Below are 21,453 nucleotides of genomic sequence, written 5' to 3' on the forward strand. Positions count from 1 at the left end.
CTCCCATCTGGGTCTGTTTGGTTCTACCCAAGAAAAGCCTTTTAAGCCTTCCCGGCAAAGTGTTGGTATATCCCGAGCTCAGTTTTCAAACTAGCATAAGCTTTAATAGGACCTGTCAAGCTTGCGAATCCTTTCACGTGGATTGTTTACCTTCGAATGTTGATGGATAGATTGGAATGTTGCTTCTATAAATCTTTTGTTGATCCCTGTCTGCCTTTGTGTGGTTTCCTTCTTGTTTAGCCCCGTGTTTCAAGGTTATGGTATGACTTTCCTCCTAGCTGTAAGCCTTTTACTTAGCTCTGGACATTAAACGCTTGGAGTGAATCGTTATCCTACTTCCTTGTCAGTCCCTGCTCGTTGTGCTGTATGTTCCTGCTCATTGTGCTGTATGGATAGTTGATAGGTTAGGCAATAGGGATAGTTTCTAACTGAACATGTGGAAATCTGTGATGGTCTAAATGAACGGAACCTTCAGGCGGATGTCATGTTCTTCTATATTTCGACATTGAAGGTGCTCTAATTCCCGCATCCATAAACCGGTATATGACTTCGGCTCGTGATAACAGCGGCCGAAACCTATTATTGTATGCATTGCTTGCTTCTGTAGGTACAAGAGTTTTTACTGTCACCTGTTGAAGCTGCACTGTACAAGAAATTCTATATATACTAAAACGCGGTGAAAAACACTGTTTACGAGCAGTGTAATGGCTTAAATGCCCCTTGGTGTCTACTTTGTTTCCCGTGGTCTTACCTGCTTGGTACAGTGAGATGACGGTTTTGCCCATGTTTGCCACGCGTCGGTCATCGTTCAATCGTATCCTTTGCCTGGGTGTTCTAGATATTTTCTTCTGTTTGGGCTCCTTTCCTTCGCAGATGTATGCTTTTGCTGCTCTCCATCGTGGTCTCTCTTGCTCTCGAATCTTTTGTCCTTTTTTTCTCGCAAAATCCAACCTTTTGCTTTTTTTTATTTTTTTATTTTTTATTAGATGTTTGCACCCTCCATCTTGCTTTTCCTTTTGCTACCTCCCAGACAAAATGATCCATGTCCTCTCCTTGGTGGCTTCCACGTCTTGCACCGAAAGGTTGTGGCATCCTGTTGTTTCCAGCTCACCACGTTTTGTTCTTATCGGACTCTGAGTGGAATATTTGTAGTTGGTAAAATTTGTTGCAAAAATTGGGGGATCAATTTGCATTTGGGGGAGTGTTATGCTTCCTTATTGATATACTGCATTGAAAAAAAAAAAACCAATGTATTCAGTGTAAGTTTGGTTTTCTTTCCCTTTATTTCTGTACCATGAAAGTGTGTCTATTTTTTTTTTTGTTGCAGTCGGGGTGTGTTTAATATTGGTGAGTTGCTGGCTTCGGTGTTCAATTCACTGTAAGTGTAGAAATTAGATAAATAAGGAGAGAATATCATGTTAATCAAAGAAAATCATAACATAATTACATATATGATTATCTGTAATCCATGTCCCATACACACTCTAATTGATGTGCAAAGCACACAAATAGGAGTAATTAAATTACCTAAAACAGGATAATTAAAATATATAATTATTTAATACACCAGATTTGTAAAATAGAACAAAGGTAATAGTGTATTAAAAAAAAAAATAATTCAGAAAACAAAGGTTAGAGTAAGTTGTCTAAAATGGTTTTCTAAAATAGCCCAAGGGTGATAGTTTCCTAAAGTAGCCTAAGAGTAATAGGATTATTGTGTGTTTTCTCTATCTTATATGTTTTAAACTGCCAAGACCTTCAGCTCTTTTTTCTTTCGTCTAAAACAAAGGATTAAAATATTATGTTCCTCCTTTTTCTTCCTGTACCTTTGCTGGCCAAAAGGTTATTTATCTTTCAATTTTTCTTTTTTTTTTATTGTTAGTTGAGAGCAAAAGGAAAAGTGCCTAATAATTTTGTTAGAAAGTTTAATATTAGGTATTTGAAACTGGAATATTGTATAAAGAAGTGACTGAACAAGACAATTTTTGCAAGACAAAAATACTTATTGGGGTTAAGGGATTTTAATGATCGTGTTTCCAGACTTTTGGTTGTGGATATATTGCATTGTTATGGTTTAAGGAGAATTAAAATGGGTTAGGTTGTTTGTTTCTTGACTTATTAATTGTTCCTTATAGTATTATTATTACTTTGTATATCTTATTTATAACTATGTTTTTTTTTTTTTATTGCAGATAATTATCGCAGTAATTTTTATAAGCTATAAAGTGTTTTTGCTCGAATTGGAAAAAATAAAATAAAAAAGGGTAAGTCAAGCTGACAAGTAGTGTAAAATTTAGGATTTACAAATTTTTATTAATCATATCAATAATTATTTTTTAATATATGTGTGTGTGTGTGTGTGTGTGTGTTTTGGTGTTTGCATTATGCTTCAAATTCTTTGCTGTATCATTTGTCATCCTCTGTTAAAACAGTATTTGGATTTATGTCTTTTGTAGTATAGTTAAATTATTTTTCTTTTTGTGTTAGAAATTAGAGACAGGTTAAAACATGTTTCATGGTGGCTAGATAATTTCGTTGGTTCACAATTTAATAAATTTTTTGTTCAATAATATTTATATTGGTTTTATTAAATAAGGCCTCTTGCTCTTATATTTATAATAATGTTAAAGCCAATTTAATTTTCTAAACTGATAACAAGGAATAATATTTTTTGTTACAGAGTTTAAAGAAGCTTGGGGTTTTTGTATTTTGCACAGTTTGTTTCTAGGTTGCAAAGCATTTTATGCTCAAGGTAAGGAATTTAAATTTTAATAATTATTTAATTCAAAGTTTTGATTACTACAAATATAGTGTTTAAAGACATGCTCCAAAATTTAGAATCAAGTTGCTAGCATTGTTAATGAATGGCTAAATTTTTTTGTATTCGTTATATACAATTGAAATCATGTACAATAGAAAAAAAAATCCTGCTGTATTTCTCTCCTTCAACAATTTCTACAACTCATTCCTCAAAAAAAAAAAATTTCCTCTTGGTTGTTCTAAAAAATAACAATTGATTTCAATTTATGGTTCTTTCTTTTTTTAAGTTTAAGTATCATACTATTATTAAATATTGAATACTTTATGTGGAAATACTTACATAATACTTTTTGTATATACTTTTTCTGGTGTACATCAACATTTACAGTGTGTTTTTTTTGTGTGTATACAGAGTAAACAGTATGTTATCCGCTAAGGCAAAAGGGAGTTGCAGTTTCCTTCATATGGCAAACAGAGGTTAACTTGATTCTAACTGTTTTATTTTGTTACTTGGATTAGAAATTGATAAGTTTCAGTTCAATTTGATAATTTCTTGCAGATTCTTGAATCATTGATTTTCTTAATCCTGATGACACGCATCAATCCTATTTAATAATGAAATAACTGTGTTATTTTAGTTATACGAAAGACTAAAAACTATAATATCATTCGGCATTCATTTAATAATCAAATATTATACATAACTTTAAAAGTCAACATATATCTCCAGGCTCGGTTGCCTATTCTACTCTCTCACATGTTTAGTACGTTGCATAGCCTGAGATATCCCCATGTTCATAATTTGTTTTCAATCCATAATTCCTTCTTTTGCAAAATTTAAGCTCGATTCTGTTGCTGAATTCTTATACTTGATGTACACCAAAATATATAATACTGTGTATTTGCTATATTCAAAATCAACACTCCATTCTTTGCAAAGACAAAACGAGAAACATGATTTGTGTCGTATGACAAACATGTGACTTTCATTCTGATCATTCTTTTAATTCACTTAAATTAAAGATTGGTCAACTTAAGTATAATTCATTTCTTTACCTACAGAGTCTCAAATTACTAATTTTATTTAATACTATTAACAGAAATCAATCCAAGTTTATTTTAAAAAAAAATGATAATTCTGTTATATTCACGGTCTATTGCTTTACATTTAATTTCGTGTTAATGTCAATTCACAAATTTTACATTTCCTCTAAATTTATGTAAGTTTTATTCTTTGATTATCAATTTGTTGATCCTAGGAATAATTTTGAGTTATACACTGGTTACAACATTTTTCCTGTTTGACTTGCAACTTCAACGTCATTGTACACATTTCTAGAACTGTTTGTTCGATCATTGTTGTTTTCATGTTTAATTGTATGTTGCATTCTCAAGACTAGAAGAGGACTAACTGGGAATAAAAAGTCAATTTTTTTTTCCAATTTTCGGTATCTACTTTTTTGGAGTATAAATCATATTTATCATTTCAAAATACATATTCTTCATGATAATATGCAATATTGATAAAATACTTTATCTTAAAGTCTAATTTTTTTTTTTTTTTTCCCTTTCCATTCACTGCAGCCCCAGCAAAAAATTCTTCCAAACTTGCAACAGATACAAACTCTCCACATAAGTAAAACTTTCTACTATAAGGTCTTTCTTAGTTGCTAATTTTGATATACCTGATTAATCTCAATCCATTGTCTACTTTGTGCTCTTGGGTTTATGCTTAATGCAGTCTATTTTATGTATGTACAATTTTCTCCTTCAGTTTCTACTATTTTTTATTCAGCTTTTTTAAGTTATCTATACTGTTGATGTTGTTTTTTTAGCTTTAGAAGCTAAGGAATATCAAATGCCAAACTGAGTCCAGCTAAACTTCATCAAAAAAGGCTGGCTACAGGTATACCAAAAATTAGTATACTAATTTTCTACTAATAGTGTATCGTGTTCTGATATCAAATTTTCACTATTTTCATATAGTTAAGTGTAGGCAAGTGATGAAATAGACATATGCTCATGGATATTATTTACCAGAGTGAACATGCCAAGAAACAATCATTTCAGCACTTGCAAGGTATATCATTTTCTCACGCTTGAACAGTAACAATACATAATTCAATAAATTGATTGTTCATTTAGCTGTAAATTTGATCTCAAAAAATTTTCAAGTTGTTCTGGACTTTAATTTCAATGATTACCCAGTATCAGTTGGTTGTTGGTTAGCATTTGTTTTCTCAAATTTGGACTCTGAACGGTTAAATCTCTATTCAGTTTCTTTTGCTCAGCTCTTGCTCACTCTTGAGGTACCTGTCGTAGGATTCCTTTTGTTGTTGCTGATCTGCAGGTAAAGCTTCAATTTCAATATAAAGTTTCTATTTTTCTTCATTTCTGGGGTTTAGGTTTATATTTCAGTAATTCCATTTTTCTGCATCATCCGTACCCCCTCTCTCCCTTCGTTGTGAAGTAATTTAATTTCAGTGATTACTCAGTATTAACTGGTTGTTGATTACCATTTTTTTTTTTTTTTTTTAAATTTGAACTCAAAACAACTCAATCTGTATTCGATTTCTTTTGTTTTGTGTAAAAAGGGTTTGGACAATGTGGAAGAAAGAAATGTGTATTCAAGTCCTTCGATAATGAGTATAACCTTCTATTCCGTTGGATTTTGGTTATTTCAGATCCTCCAAGATGAAGGCTTTCAATATAAAAAGATGGTTCAGAAACACCAAAACATTGCAGATATCACCGGAGGTATCACAAAAAGTATCTTCTCTATTACACTCCCATTGTTCAATTTTTGTTTCAATTTCTTCACTTAATATCTGTTTCAGCTTCTTATTTTCCAACTCAAATATTGTAAATCTAAATTAGCTTAATAATCTTAACATGCATCTGAAACTCATTTGTGCAGAAAAAGAAACATCTCATTTCAACCAACTCAAGCCAACAAACTTTTACGGCACTTAAAAACATTATCCAAACTCCCAACTCAAGTAAGTCCTCACTTTCCATATGCTTCTTATTTCTTGATATCTAAGCAGCTCACATAGTTTTTAACCATTAGATCACATGATTTACCATCCACAATTACATAGTTTTTTTATTGTTTATATAAATTCCTTTTTGTTCCCAGCAACATGATCTCACTGAATGCTTCAGCGATGTTCTACAACGATACAAATTGCTTCTTTGATATACTTATTTTGTGGGATTTCAATGCCGAAAACCACTTACTTTCAATCTTTTCAAACAAGTTAACTTTGTAAACTAACAACAAACGAAAGAAGTTGTTTACTCTCTTGATGTCAATCTGTTTAGATTGATCAATGTTATCCTCCACTTTGAAACCTATGTTATGGCTCTATTAGTCTCAGCTTAAACGCTGCTAGAAACTTAGAGATGCATTCATTAATTCAAATTTATCTATTGCTCAAAGCTTAGAAGTTTTCTGGTTATACTGGATTTAACTTTGGCAATCTTTCACTGACCGAAACCCTCGCTGCCTTTTTGTTTCGTTCACAGCCATTGCAAAACCCTCTCCCTCAAAATGTCACACCAGCAAATTCGATTTCCCAAGTTCTCACACCTAATCTAAACCCTCACACCCACTGCCATCGCAAAACCCCCATCAAATCCTACAACCAACAAATTCAATTTCACAACCTTTCACGCCTAATCTAAACCCTCACACCTATCCCTCGCGACTTCACTATCAAGTGTTCAAGGTATGGATTGAACTCTGAATCTTCCTGCACCACCGGTCTCCGCAACGTTTTCCAAATTGAAGGTAAGCTTATTTGGTATTCTGGATTATAGTGGAATTGAAATAGGTTCGCTTTCGTTAACTTTTTGGGTTATTAAATTTGTATGCTCTGTTTATTTTGGAATTTTAGTTTGGATTCGAATTTGATTTTTATTAACAAATTTCTGATAAAACCCCAACAAGAAATTTAGGAACGTGTAATTTTTGTTTTTTTTTTTTTTTGGGTCTTCTTTCTTCTGATTTTTTGGGGTTTTCATCTGCGTTATTTTGTGAACATGCTCCATTTCTTTTACTCTTGGTTTCGTATACTTACAGCAGTCAAAGAAATAACCTTGCAGAACCAGAAGCCACTCGCCATTTGAGTGGCATATATGTTTATTTCTATGTTTTCGAATTTGGGTTTTAGATAATTTTCTTCGTTTTGGTTAATTATGGAATTTTGGCTCCCTTTTTCTGAAAACTTTTGAAATTTGTTTGCTATTTAGCGTGAGAATATGGGTCCGAGATGGGATTCTTCCAATTCCTGAGCAGGGAAAACAGGGAGGGATGGTGACAGTAGAGAACCAACTTCTTTGTGGTGGAAATCATAGCTTCATTTTAGATTTTCTTTTGGGTTTATGAAATGGGTTGGAATGATGTCTCATGATTATTGAACGTTTTTTAATATACTTGTGAACCAAATAATCTATTCATGTCTCATGATTATGTGAATATTGATAAATTTAGTTGTGAACCAGAATCTGGATATCAACCAAGGACTCACTGCGAGAGGGTTCATGTTTTTTTTGTAATTTGATTATTTTGAGCTCATATTTTTTATACTTCTGTTTTTGAAAGAATTAATTGTTAATTGTTATGTTGCATTTCAAGGCACGAAGCCAGGACAGAGTTTTCGTCTGCACCAATAAGTAAAAGATTCAATATTTTCACTCTGGAGACTCTGGATGGCCTATGTGTAGCCATTAAAGGGTTCATAAACGGGCAGAGAATTTTCGAAAATGGGATTCCGTCTGAGGTAGTACACTCGATTTTGCTAATATTGCTCTTCTTTACTGATTTCGGTTGACATTGTGAATGTAATTTGCTTTTGAATGTTTTTGGGTACAAATTTAGTTTCCAATTTTGGGTTTGCCTGGAAATTTTGATCGTTGGCCGACACCCGGACTGCAACATCATCTTGGCTTTGCAAATTCCACCTCCAAATCCTTTCTAACCCTTTTTTTCCCAAAAGCTTTCTCACCGATTTGTGATCAGGTAAGATTTTGGGGTTTTTATTTGGCATTTCATTCAAGTATTCTTTGCTTCAAATTAGAAAACAAACTCAAGCCCTCAAACCCTGAAAAAAAAAAAAAAAAAAAAAAAAAAAAAGCTTGATTCCTATGCATTCTATGTTGCTACTGAGGTATACAATTTTTTTAATTTTTGGTTTTTATTTTTCCTCCTCGGTTGTTATTTCCTTTTACTGTTTATTGTATCTTCTGTTTGGGAATGCCTCTGTTTTTTTACTTGCTGAGAATGCCTCTGTCAAATCCAATTATGAAGCATCTTTGGATTTTTATTGATACAAAGACCTTTTCTTTATCCAATTATGCCTGTGTCAACTCTTTTTAGTTTAAATGCACTCATTTAGTACTCACATTTATCTAATATATAGTTTTTTTTTTTTTTTTTTTTTTTTTTTGGCTATTTAGTGTGAGAAATTGGCTTCAAAATTGGATTTTCCAATGTCTGGGCAAAGGAAAACAGGAAGAGAACACCAATGGTGGTGACGATGGAGAATCCCTTCTTTGCGGTGGAAATTGACGGTCCATGTGCAGCATTCAGCCCACTTTATAAGGGCAGGGGTCAATATGAAGAACCAATGACACGGGGATTTGTTTAATTTTATTGTACTGAGGTAAAACTCTCCCCATTTAACATAGTTTTAAATGCTGATTAGTATATGTGTAAATAGTATTGTGAGTATGGTTGTATATATGTAGTAGTAGAATTGAAAACATTGTTTGTAATTATGTGTAACTAGAGTGTAAACCCGCGGGCTTTTTTGCTTGTAGTAATTAAACGTGCAAATCTGGTCTTAGTTTGGTTTTGTAAATCTGATGGAGCGGATGTTTCTCATCTTTTTGGACTTTCTGGGGTGACTTGAATTTGTGTTTTGAACTGACCCAATGAGCATGGGCTGCAGCAATACGCAAATGTTTTGGGTCTCTATCGGTCTGGCCCTTCAGGTTTTCACAGGACACTGCCCCTGTTCCCCTTCTGTTTTTGCACCAAACCCTTCCCCTGGGCTAGTTGTCAAGTTGCTTACTTGTAAGCAACGTTTGCGCACTCGTCTTCGTTGAAATTTAAGGTTGCCTTCCCTAGGTTGATGTCAAGTTGTTTGCTTGTAACAAAAGCAACGTCTGCGCACTCGTCATTGAAATTTAAGGTTGAATTTCATTCTCTAATTGATAAGCTCATGCTAGCCACTTTTTTTAATATTTGCTGAAGACCAATCCACCTCTCTCGCCTGCTAAAATTAAATATTAGAGAATCGTATTGGCACTTGAAAATGAGATGATTGTTGAATAACTATTTCGGAATGCTGGTAGAAACTCTATATTAGTATTACAAGTTTCCAAGTTGAGATTGGCTTTCCAAGTTGGTGTACGTACATATCAAAATACAACTGTGTTTGAGAGGGATTGTTTACCATTTTCCACAACTTGAAGCCTTTAACTTGTTCAATCTTGTTCTGCAAAAGAGTAAGTGAAAGCTAGGTTAGAATCTTGAGAGCAAGGCACTTGATCAGGTCACGTCAAATTTGTACTCGATCGAAATGTGTTTTGTGTACAGTTAGTTATTTAAGAGCGGTTTGGCTATACAATCGGAAGTATATCTTTATATTTTTTGTACATGTATAAAATTTATGTACATTAACACTAAATAATACATTACATATATTAACGGCTGACAATCACTTACAAACTTCAAGAGTATGATATTTGATTCCGATTACCTAACCGTGTTGCCTAGACCTAGGGAGGAAGACCATGTCAGGATTTATTAAATACGTGGCAGTTTCTTAATGCATGACTCATGTTGCTTCTGACACAATAGTGTTGAAATTCCACGTGTAAAGTGGATATTTGGTACCATCATTGACTGGTCTGATATTTTCAACTGACACGCTGAGAGTTCACGGGTCTGGCTTCTACAGGATCACTTCCGAAAATCAAATCCAAATCCAAATCCAAACATGTAAGTTTGGAGCCACACTTTCTGAGCTCTGGAATAAGCTCACGTTAATACAAGAAACTTTGGGCGTCCCGATAGCAAGCAAGTTTTATAAACTTCTCCAAACGCATAAGTCGTTTAGCAGAGAAACTTATCCACAACGGAAATATAATAGTGTTATTGTCTCAAATTAACCAACTTAATATAGTTGATTATTTAACTTTTGATGGTTTATAAATAGTTTCTAGTAATAATGCTACAACAATATTCACGTTGCTCGAAAGTTTTTCTAGTAAATCGGCCAAATTATTTAGAGTAATGCATCGTTATGTTCACTCAAATTCAAAACTAGTTTTCGAAGATTAGAATAATTTAAAACATCGCATTAGTCGAAAAAATTAGTCATCCTTCACAAGCTTCCAAAAGTTGTCTTCTCCCAAATGTTATTTTCTTTAAGAGCAATGTCAGAGAAACCAACTATTTAGATCAAATTTTATAAATTATATGACGTAATTGTTAATGATTGAATTGTTAATTAAATGTAAATTAATGTGCTTAATTATTATTAATGACACATCATATAATTTGTTTATTTAGTTTTAAAAATGAGAAATGCAAAGGTGACTTTCAAAATTTCTGAAACTTTATAATTTAACGTTAATTTCTATGTTAATATTATAAAATATCTTAAAAAAATAAAACGACGAAAAATCTATAAAAAATTTCACTTAAAAAAAAAAAATCTGTAGCTTTTATCAAAAAAATTAATTTCTCTGAAGTAACTCATAACTTTTCAAACATATTATTACAATGCCTTCTCTGCACACGTTGCCGCCACTTAAGATAGAGACACAAAACCCGTCACATGATCTCTGCCATGGTGACTCGTGAGCCCCCCACCCCATATTCTCCCACACGACTCCCAACTCTCTCCCCTTCCCTATAAAAACCCCATCTCTCCCACACGACCTACTGAAACAAAAAAGCACAGAAAAAAGAGTCATTTCACTTCCAATGGCTTCCCATCAAGTTTTTTCATCGTTCCTATTCCTTCTCTGTCTCCTTCAATCCATTAGAGTCGGCTACTCGGCGACGTTCACCATCGCAAACAAGTGCACCACCACCATATGGCCGGGCATTCTGTCGAATGCCGGGACTGACCAGCTACCCACCACTGGATTCGCTTTGGGTCCTGGAGAGTCCAACACGTTTTCCGTCCCTACCTCGTGGTCCGGTAGGTTATGGGGGCGGACGCTCTGCTCCCAGGACTCAACCACAGGCAAGTTCTCTTGCTTGACAGGCGACTGCGGATCCTCTGCAGTCGAATGTGCTGGCGGTGGAGCCGCGCCGCCTGCTACTCTCGCAGAGTTCACGCTGAACGGTGCGGGCGGGCTTGATTTCTACGACGTGAGCTTGGTCGATGGGTATAACCTTCCCATGTTGGTGGTGCCCGAGGGCGGGACCGGGGGGAACTGCACGACCACCGGGTGCGTGGTGGACTTGAACAGCGGGTGCCCCTCGGAGCTGAAGGTGACGGCGAGTGACGAGGGCGTGGCGTGTAAAAGCGCGTGCGAGGCGTTTGGGGAGCCGCAGTACTGCTGTAGCGGGGCCTACGCTACGCCGGACACATGCAAGCCGAGTTCTTATTCGCAGTTCTTTAAAAATGCGTGCCCGAAAGCTTACAGCTATGCGTATGACGATGGCACCAGCACCTTCACCTGTGCTTCCGCCAATTACATCATCACTGTCTGCCCTGCTCCTTCGACCAGGTAACCATTTTCACTAATTTTTTTAAGGATGATAGATGACCTGAAACTTAAAAAATAGACGATTCGAATTGAAGTAAATACAAAAAATAATTTATGTTTAAAAAAAAATGGAGATCCTTCCCTTCTTGGTTAACTAGTCTTGAATAACCCACTAAACGATTGTATCTCATGATCACGTTCGTTTGTCTGAGTTGCATTGTGTTTAGCTATAACGTTGCATGACATGTTAAGCATGAGTTGGTTCTATTACAGTATGATCATTGTCCAGGGTAACAGTGCTAGTCTTAGGTTCGAATCTGCTTGATAAAAAATTTGAAATATATTATTGAGGTCGCTTTAAACCTATTACGTGTGATTAAAGTCTTATCGAAGAACTACGAAAGTAAAACACAATTAAGATCCAATGTTGCGAAATTGTATGAGTATTTGGTGAAATTGTTGTTTTTACTTTACAAGATCGGTTGAGATTCGACCATTTTTGGATTGTCAAACATGTTAAGACATGGCTGTCACGTTTTTGTTTTAATAATTGACACGCATCGCCACAAGCACCGTCCATGCTTTATGATTGCAGGCAACTGGCACAACATGTAACATTTTTTGAATTATTTAATTACATTATTTTAATTTATTTATCGTTTTAAAAATTTATTTCTGATTTTTGAGTGAAATATTGACGGTGGGTTTTGCACTTTGCAGCGTGAAGTCGTCGAATGGGACTGTCCCTGGTGCGGCCGATGTCTCAGCTAGTTTACGTAATACAACGCCCAACATCGTCGTTTTCGCCATCACTGTTATGGCGGCGGCTTGGCGGTGGCCGCCGCTATTTTGAATCTCTGCAGCAGATTTCACACTAGAGATATCTCATCGGAGATCTGACGTAATAGGCTAACAGTTTGATTTCGAAATACGGTGGGGGCCCAAACATATTGACTTTTCTGAAAGCGGACGTAGGAGAAAATGGGGCCCACGATTCGATCGGAGGTTACAACTTTGCATGTGGGTGTGAAACGGAGCCGTAACAAAGCTATGGCCCCATGTATGCGACTTTGGTGACACATACAAACACATACACACTGTGATCCACGTCGTCTGATTTCAAAAGGACAAATCAGGAGCGTTGCCCTTGCTGCCATAAGCACATAGGGTTTTCCACTTCTTTTTTTTCTTAATTATTGTCAATTTTCGGATTTTAGATTGAGATGTAAATAATTATATATATTATAGTAGAAAGCAGATAGAATCAGTAGCTGGAAATGTAAATCTTTTGCTGCTAGATGTATGTTTTGGTCAGCATCATGAAAGTCCGAACAAAATGCGGACATATCGTTGTTTCACACTTCAAATTGTTGATTAAAACGTGCAACAACAAAGAGCATGTTATCGAATTAATTAACATTTCGTCTTTCTAATTAGTGTGATAATTGAATTGAATTTACCTTTTGACGAAGAACAACACAAAGTGAGTAGATACAACTGCTTTTTCAACAATTTCTTGTAGATAAAACGATCAGTTAAGTAGCTTTTACACCTAGACATTGCTACATGCATGTGCATGGAAAGCAATCCAAATTGGCTATGCACTTTTCCATTTCTCATTCATATTTTTTTATTTTTTTAGAAACTTTAATTCCACAAGTTGTACGTAGAATATAACCTGTAAAGCTTTACATTCTTTCTAGCTAATTTCCTAACTTTTTTTTCCTAATATAAAAGACCAATTATGACAAACCAAGCTAGATCCCATCTTAGTGCTAATTTGAAAGTGATTTTAAAATGACAGAAAACGTTTTTAGAAAGAAAAAAAAAATTTGGTTCCAAAAACACTTCCAAAATTCACCTGCATTTTTACTAAAAACTAGTTCCAAAAACATTTTCACCAAAAGCTATTTCAGTCATTTTGAAAGTATTTCCAAACCAACCCCCTTAATCAGTTTAAATGTTTGATAATTAAGTTAAGATTCTAAATATCGTAGTCACCTTAATTAATATAATCAAGATTTTGTTGAACAAGTTACAGAAGATTCTTTACTCGTGATCAAATAACGAAAATGTTTGCACTGACTTCCTGGCAGGACCATTCATACATATATACACTGTAGAGCAAGTAAAACGTGGAATTTTCATACAAACTATCCCTGGAGGAAGGTGAAAATTCATATCTAAGAGCCTGTTTTTAGTTTTTTATTTTTATATTTTGTGCTTGAAATATGAGGAAATTTATACGAAAGAAACGAGAGTGTGAAGAGGAATGGTGATGGGAGAGAGGAAATAAATAAGCAAAAATGAATGAAAACAAAGTTTCGAAAAGCGAAACAACTTAAAATAATTTTTGATTTTCATTTGCAGGAGAAAAAGTCAAATTTGCCTACGACTATATATATAATTATTAATTGTTTTCTAATGTGCATTTATGCTGAACTTAGCAACAGAAATTATCGTTTCACACTTAATTTTCTTAGCCTTTGCTAATATTTTTCCAACATAATCACTCTCAATCTGACTAAGAAATTTGCCTAATGGCATGCCACGAAAAACAAGTTGAAAATTCTGGTGGCTGTGAGAGTGTGAGTAGAAGAAATTCAAAAGCAAATTCTACCTTTGGAATGGTGATTGAGAAGATGATGGGGTTTTAGCATCCAATTTAGTGCGCTTGGTTGGAAAAAGTCCAATGCCACCTCAGAAGGATGCCTAAATTGTTGAAGAATCATACACGTTTTGCCAAAGTTGATGGAAAAAGTCCAATATGTTACCATCTCGAAATTCGAATTGGTATGCATGCATGCAAGTTCAATTAATGAAGCAGGAAACAGATGATTTATGTCTTAACTTTGAACTATATATGTTACAATATTGTCGGAAATAATTTTTTTCTCCTCCCAAGAAGGGGAGGTGCCCTCGCGATTAAACGAATATAAAGTAAGGAAAAATCACTATTGAATCGGCAAAATTGTAAATAACAAGATAGCATGGAAACCCTGTTTTGCATTAGTTTAGTTTTATGACTCTGGGAGCAGAGAAGAAAAAAAAACTCTATTTACCCAAACCATTTGAATCGGCATCTCAATTTGTGACTATAATGTACTTCAATATATGGCGAGAACGGAAAATTCTGAATTACTTGTTTATTGACGAAGAGCTAATCCCATCAAATCCTCTTCTATTTTCTCTAGAAAAACAAAATAAGACCATCAGGAAATCAACTAGTTTTCAACACAATCGTTTCACGATACTAGCAACCAAAGTATTGTTCTCGTGATTGGGCGACCTTACTTTTAAGTGCTTATACCTACAAATCCCTCATTCTAATATAGTTGTAACTCGCCAGTCATCCATGCACGACTCACACCTGTCGATTTAACTATAACAAAGTTATAAAGCATAGATAAAAAGCACTTTTGATTACCATATTTTGATAAGCAAAACTAATTAAAGCACCTCTTTTTATCATGACTTATTGCCTCCTCCATGTTCACTGCCCCTTCACACCCCCTCCCCTTCCATGCAACTTGTATCGTTCCTGTTAGGATATCAATTATTTTACTTTTCTTGTGTCAAAAGGCATCTAATTCTTCTTCGTATAGTTATCATGTTTAATTGTCTAATTAAGCCAACTTTACTGTGAACAACCTTTTTCCTTTTCACCATTAATCATAATAAAACCATGCATTTCTTTTCTTTTAAACAACAACTAAGCCTTATCCTAATAAGTAGGATTGGCTATGTGAATCATGGAACGCCATTGCGCTTGGTTTTTCATCAAGCATTCCGTTAGCTCCAAGTACTCCATATATTTTCTTATAGTTTCTTTTAGAGTCTTCATAGATCTTTCTCTATTCCTTTTGCTCTGACCTCTGTCTCATAGTCGTATCTTTTAATCGGAGCATTTGTAGGTCTTCAATTCACATATCCAAACAAACAATTTTATAGGTAAAGGGATGGAAATTAAGACTTAAAAAACAAAGGATTCCCGATTACATAAACCTTTTCAGAAGTGCCACGGTGGGTTGGGTGTCGTACTTCTCTTTACTAAAACAAAACATGGGGATGATCGATCGATCGGATCGATCGAATCGATCAATCCATGATGCTGATGAAAAGGAAAAAAGTTGAAATCTTATCCAGATATGTACTTTACACGGCATATTACCTATCACTTGGAGGCTTAAAGAAGTTGACAGAATCATCCGATTTAAATATCACATAACATTACATTTCTTCCCCCACAAGGAACGATATTCGATTCTATATAGCAAGCCCTAGAGTCGTTATGGATCCTGATCGGAATTCGGAGCTCAAATGCATGTTGGATTTATAGTTAGTATCAACTTAGTACAATCTTCTACAACAATTTTGTTACATAAACATTCAATAGAAGGTCGGGTGGGATCGTTTTAGGGATATATTGATCTTGGGGTAAATTACATAAAACTACTTTAATTATTGGGTTTGTTAAAGTTTCATACCTCGTTGTTAAAAAATTTCAATGTCATACCTTATCTACGAATTTTTTACAATTTCATACCTTCCGTTAAATTTCTGTTAATTCTTCCGTTAAATAGTGGCGTGGCATGAGACGAGACCTATTATCTATTAAAAAAATAATTAAATATTAAAAAAATAAAAAAATAAAAAAATAAAAAAAATAAAATCATTTTTATTATTATTTTTTGGCATGGGGACCCAACCCTTCCCTCACCCATTCTTCCCTCGCCCCCTTTACCCCATCCAAACCCAAATCCCGTCTGCTCCAAACAGCAGCACCCACCCATCCCGTCTTCCCCAAACCCAGATCCCACCTATCGCTCGACTCCCTCCCCCTCCCTCCGTCCACACCTCCATCGACCGACTCCCTCTCTGATTCCGACTCCGCCTTCACTAAATCGGGTCAACCAACCCTCTCTCTGCTCCAGTACCACTTCTACCCTCTTCCCCTGCCCCTCAAAACCCTCAAATCTCTTTGCTCCAGTACGACGCGAATGGACTCCACGACCGTGATTGCGCAAGTGGCTGGGTATAAGGAGAGCGAGGAAGCGTTTCAGAGGGTTTCCAGGGTAAGGGTTTTGGCGGATTTGCTAGATATGGCAGAGAGTGGTAGCGGGAAAGAAGGGGTGGAGTGGTATCTTGTTGGTTTTGGATTTGGGTGGGATAAGGGGGTGGGGGAAGGGGTGGGTCCCCATGCCAAAAAAAAATAATAAAAATGATTTTATTTTTTTAATAGATAATGGGGTCTCGTCTCATGCCATGTCACTATTTAATAGAATAATTGATAGAAATTTAACGGAATGTATGGAATTGTAAAAAATTTGTAGATGAGGTATGACATTGAATTTTTTTAAAGATGAGGTATGAAATTATGACTGACCCAATAATTAAGGTAGTTTTATGTAATTTACCCTTGATCTTGATTAGTACGCTAAGGTTCGTTTGACAACCATTTTGATTTTAGTTTTATCTTTTTGTGTAGAATATGAGGAAAGCATATTGAGAAAATATGTGATCATTAAGAAGGGCGACGAGAGGGAGAGGGAAAGAAATAAAGAAGAATGAAAAGAAAAATCTTGAAAGTGAAAATAACTTAGACATGTTTTTTGTTTTGGTTTCTATTTTTCATTTTGCATGCCTTTTTTTTGTACATTTTATCTACATCTCTTCCGCGCCATCGTTTCTCGAACTCTTTTAAACCTCTCAAGCATTATCTCTTATATATTTCTCCCACATCTAAAATATAAAAATGAAAACTAAACGAAATTGAATTGTTTTTATGAATTTATATATCTATAGTCAAAATGGAATATGAGAATTGAAAATTTGAAAGGGAAGAACCAAATTAGAGTAGCATTTAACTAACTCCTAACGTGTACCGAGAATATAGCCAAAAAGGATCAATCTCTAGTTTAGTGAGGAGTGATAAAATAATGATCACTATGTACTCCTGTCACATTCACATTTTTCACTTTTCTTCTTTCTTGAGCATTGTCACATTTGGCGTTTTGCACACATTAATCCTAATTACAGAGTCAGATAACAACTTAGGGCGACAACTTGCATGCATACTCCCATTTATTTAGGTCATCGAGTTTTAAAAAGCATGCATTCGCGTCACCAACAAAACCTAGATGTGGACTAACGAGAAAGTTTTATGTAGTGGTGTATTATTTTACGTATTATGATATAGGTGGATTGTAAGTTTGATTAAAAATTATTGGTCATTGTATATATGCTATCTACGTAGTTATTAAAATTTTGAAAATAAATTTACAATAACAGAAAATGTATCAATGGTTCTGGTCGTTTAATCTTTTTAATGACAACTTTTAAACGATTTTTTGTCTCTGATGAACCTTCTTATATCTTTAGTGATTGTTTCTAGGTAACTATTTTGTCACCAAAATTTTATTTTATTCGGTAGAAAAAAAGTGGAAGAGAGAGGAAAATGGGAGGAAAAATGGGGATAATTGATGTGGTTACCTGGCTGTGATGGGAGGGAAAAAAAACAGTAAAATTATTTTGTGTTTAATTTACTATATTGTCCATAACTTTTCTTTTGATTTTTTTTCTTTAGTTTTGTTGCTACAGTTAATTTGATCTTTTCATTCGTTATATGTTAACAAATGAATTTTGTTCCTAAATGATATATATATATATATATATATATCTATAAATATTAGTTTGAAAGGAATATTAATAATATGTGGTGGCGTTTCAAGTACACTAAAAAATCTATCCTAAGGACATCACCAGTGAGTAGCTCTATATGAGGCTGGAAAAGTGGTGGATATAGTCAATTTTAGAGCTCCGAAGAATCTTTCGGGCTTTGTAAAAGAATATTTCCCAATAAGGGGCTATATCTTTCGGGCTCTATGTGGGGCTATATATATTTATTTATCTAGTAATTTGATTAAGCGATGATTTTTTTTATTTTTTTTGTGTTAGCTTTTCTTAAGTTGATTTTTGGACGTGTTATCTTAAAAAAAATTTATGAACCCTTCAACCTAAAAAGTTCAAATTGTGACAAAGTTAGATTTGATCACTTATGAATTGTTCGTTGGATTAGATTCCCTTATCTTAATCTCTTCTGTTGAAAGAAACAAACTCCCACTTCGTCCTTTGAAATAATTTGATTTTCACGTATAACACAACAATTTACTTAGCACCAATTGATAAATTAGTATCATACAATTTTGAAAAAAAGTTATTTGAAAATTTCACCCATCAATGCCCATGGACGTGAAATCAATTTGAAATTTTAATCTTATGGAATTTAAAACAATAATTAATTAGTCAAATTGCAAGAAAAATAAGTAAGAAAAAAGAATTAAAAAATAATAAGAGTAGAGTATAAGTGTATTCGCAATTGTAGGGAGAATGATAGAATTTTGCTCACATGGGTTGCTATTTTTTTTGTGGGATCTACTGTTTTTTAGAGCTAGATGTAGCCTGATTTTATGCTATCCAATAAATTAAAGGAAGTTGCTAGCTCCAGTTATGGATATAGCCCCATTTTCCAACTTATTGGAGATGAAATTTCTCGCTAAGACTAGAATTATAGTAGTATCATGAAGGATAAAGCTCTCATTAGGATGCTCTAACTTAAAAAAGTGTAACATGGCATTGCTACACAGAAAGCTAGACAGATGCTGTCCCACTGAAAAAGCTAGAAAAGATTCAAGCATAAAGATTGGGTGAAACGACGAACGAACCTGGGCACAAGTTGTTATGTGACCCCTTTCATAAGGTTCTGAATTTGTGCATCATACATGTGAACTTGTTAGACTTGGTCGGTCACTCCCAAATTCCCAATTAACTTCTTTCCTCTCTCATGTTGCAGACAAAGTTACAGACCTCAAAATATATGTACTTTTTCAGCTGGATAAGTCAGTTATGATCTCAACTGTAAGAAATAAATTGAATATTGCGATGCCGTAGTTGTTTCGGTATAATTACTTTGATGATCAAGTCAGTAAAATAAGAACGCGTATGTTAATTATAGAGAAATGATATATATAAAAATACGGAGGAAGAGAGTGGGAGGAACCGGTGGGAGGAGTGAACTGGCTATTTAGCAAGAAACAAATTTAACAAGAATATCACTTCGAATTACTTTTGGTGTTCATTTTATAAGTACCATTATGTACATATTTCTTTCACTTTCACGTATTATTTTTCTCATACAATTTTCTCTCTCTCTAACCAAAATTAAAATAAAATCATCAACAAACGAATTCTAAACAGAATATATCTCAAAATACTCTGAAGTATTGGCCGACACCACATCGGTGTCATTCAGTGCAAGGATTTTCAATTGAAGTTGATTTAAAGCATCAATCCCATGAAACCAAGTACCTCATTTGGGTAGCAGAATAAAGCTCTTCCACAATAATACCAATTAAACCATGTGGCTTGCTTAAACCAAACCCCGCGATGTAACCAACTAATTAACTAACGCAACGGTGTTCTTTCTTTTGTTCTTCAGACAAAGGTCATTGTCCCTTTGAATTTTGCAATAGTGCATGTAATTCCTATTCTCTATTTGTACCAATATAATCAGGTGAAGGAGAACCTTATTAGCGAACAAATTAAATCCGCAATAATATGAGTGTACACATGGTGTCTCGTACTGCCTTTGACTCCACTAATATGCTTCTACATGGCAAGAAATTTTTTAGTGTGGCCGAGATATGGAACAGTACATCACATGTCATTTAACACTTGGAGAGAAATTCTTCTTTTTGGAGTATCCCTCTAATTGTGTAACAAAATATGGCATAATATCCCAAGTTACAGACACACTAAAAAATCTTTACTACATGGCCCTTTGCATGCCTTTGTCTTGTGATTTTCGTTTCTTTATAGGCAATGATATTGAGAGTTATAGGTAGGGCTGAGTCATACAGTAGGAAAATAATAATTTGACATTGATTTTGCAGTTCTTGAAAGTTGAGTCTAAGACTTTCCACTTACAACTGAATACAAGTGAAATGGAATTTCAATAAAATGTAGTGCTAATGTCATGATACGATTTGAGATTGTGGCTTATCAGTTCGGATGGATAACATACAATTGGACTCATTTGTCACTTAATAAGATAAGAGTGAAACCACAGGTACCCGTTAAATGTTAAAAATAAGAGAGGAAGGCTGGTGTTATAGCAGAAATCAAGCACTTTTATGGCCATTCTCACCCGAGTTCTGAGATTTGAGATTTGGAACATAATCACATTCTCAAATGTGCGAGAACATTTTGGTGCATTCCACCTTTGCAGTCATCTTCTCCTTCAAGAGGTTGATGTAAGGTTATTTTGTTTTGTAGTGTTTCCCCCCCCCCCCCCCCCCCCGATAATTAGGGGAAAAATCACCCGGCAATGATGAGATGAAATGACACTAAATTAACTAAATTGTGAGAAATTAGACAACTGCAAAAGAAAAATATGCGCCAATCATACGATGCCACTGGAGCAAAGTTCCAGCTATTTTCCTAATAAAAAGACATCTTTGCCGTGTTATGGACACACTAAAAAATCTTTACTGCATGGCCCTTTGCATACCTTTGTCTTGTGATTTTCGTTTTTTATATACAACGATATTGAGAGTTATATGCAGGATTGAGTCATACAATAGGTAAATAATAATTTGATATTGATTTTGCAGTTCATGGGAGTTGAGTAGAAGACTTTCCACTTATAACTGAATACAAGTGAAATGAAATTTCAATAAAATGTAGTGCTAGTGTCAAGATACGATTTGAGATTGTGGCTTATCAATTTGGATAAATAACGTACAATTTGACTCGTTCGCCACTTAATAAGATAAGAGGAAACCACAAGTACCTGTTAAATGTTAAGAATAAGAGAGGAAGGCTGGTGTTATAGCGGAAATCGAGCACTTTTATGGCTATTCTCACCTGAGTTCCGAGATTTGAGATTTGGGACATAATCAC

At 34.6% G+C, this 21,453-nt stretch overlaps 1 protein-coding gene and 1 long non-coding RNA gene across 23 annotated transcripts; both read left to right on the forward strand.

Moving 5' to 3' along the window:
• Positions 1-687: 687 nt before the first annotated feature.
• On the forward strand, positions 688-8,609 carry LOC103967805. 22 transcript variants are annotated; one of them, XR_007255111.1, is made up of 15 exons: positions 698-1,259; positions 2,193-2,264; positions 2,681-2,752; positions 3,173-3,237; positions 4,345-4,396; positions 4,596-4,666; positions 4,747-4,840; positions 5,038-5,110; positions 5,445-5,529; positions 5,678-5,759; positions 6,289-6,553; positions 7,015-7,078; positions 7,400-7,544; positions 7,643-7,783; positions 8,221-8,609. It is a non-coding gene; the product is annotated as an uncharacterized LOC103967805 (long non-coding RNA). The 22 variants fall into 22 exon arrangements; XR_007255105.1 differs by having other exon boundaries at positions 693-1,259; positions 5,900-6,553; positions 7,015-7,544; XR_007255109.1 differs by having other exon boundaries at positions 693-1,259; positions 5,445-5,517; positions 5,900-6,553; positions 7,015-7,544.
• A 1,780-nt stretch (positions 8,610-10,389) lies between these two features.
• On the forward strand, positions 10,390-12,929 carry LOC103967807 (thaumatin-like protein 1). Its single transcript, XM_009381120.3, has 2 exons — positions 10,390-11,514; positions 12,214-12,929. The coding sequence occupies exons 1-2, from the start codon at positions 10,760-10,762 to the stop codon at positions 12,344-12,346; spliced, it is 888 nt and encodes a 295-aa protein (XP_009379395.2). The 5' UTR covers positions 10,390-10,759; the 3' UTR covers positions 12,347-12,929.
• The last annotated feature ends 8,524 nt before the right edge of the window (positions 12,930-21,453 follow it).

This window comes from the organism of the source record quoted next, unplaced genomic scaffold, assembly GCF_019419815.1.
Source record: "Pyrus x bretschneideri cultivar Hongxiangsu unplaced genomic scaffold, Pyrus_bretschneideri_v1 Contig8, whole genome shotgun sequence".
In the NCBI taxonomy this organism is placed as follows: Eukaryota; Viridiplantae; Streptophyta; class Magnoliopsida; order Rosales; family Rosaceae; genus Pyrus; species Pyrus x bretschneideri.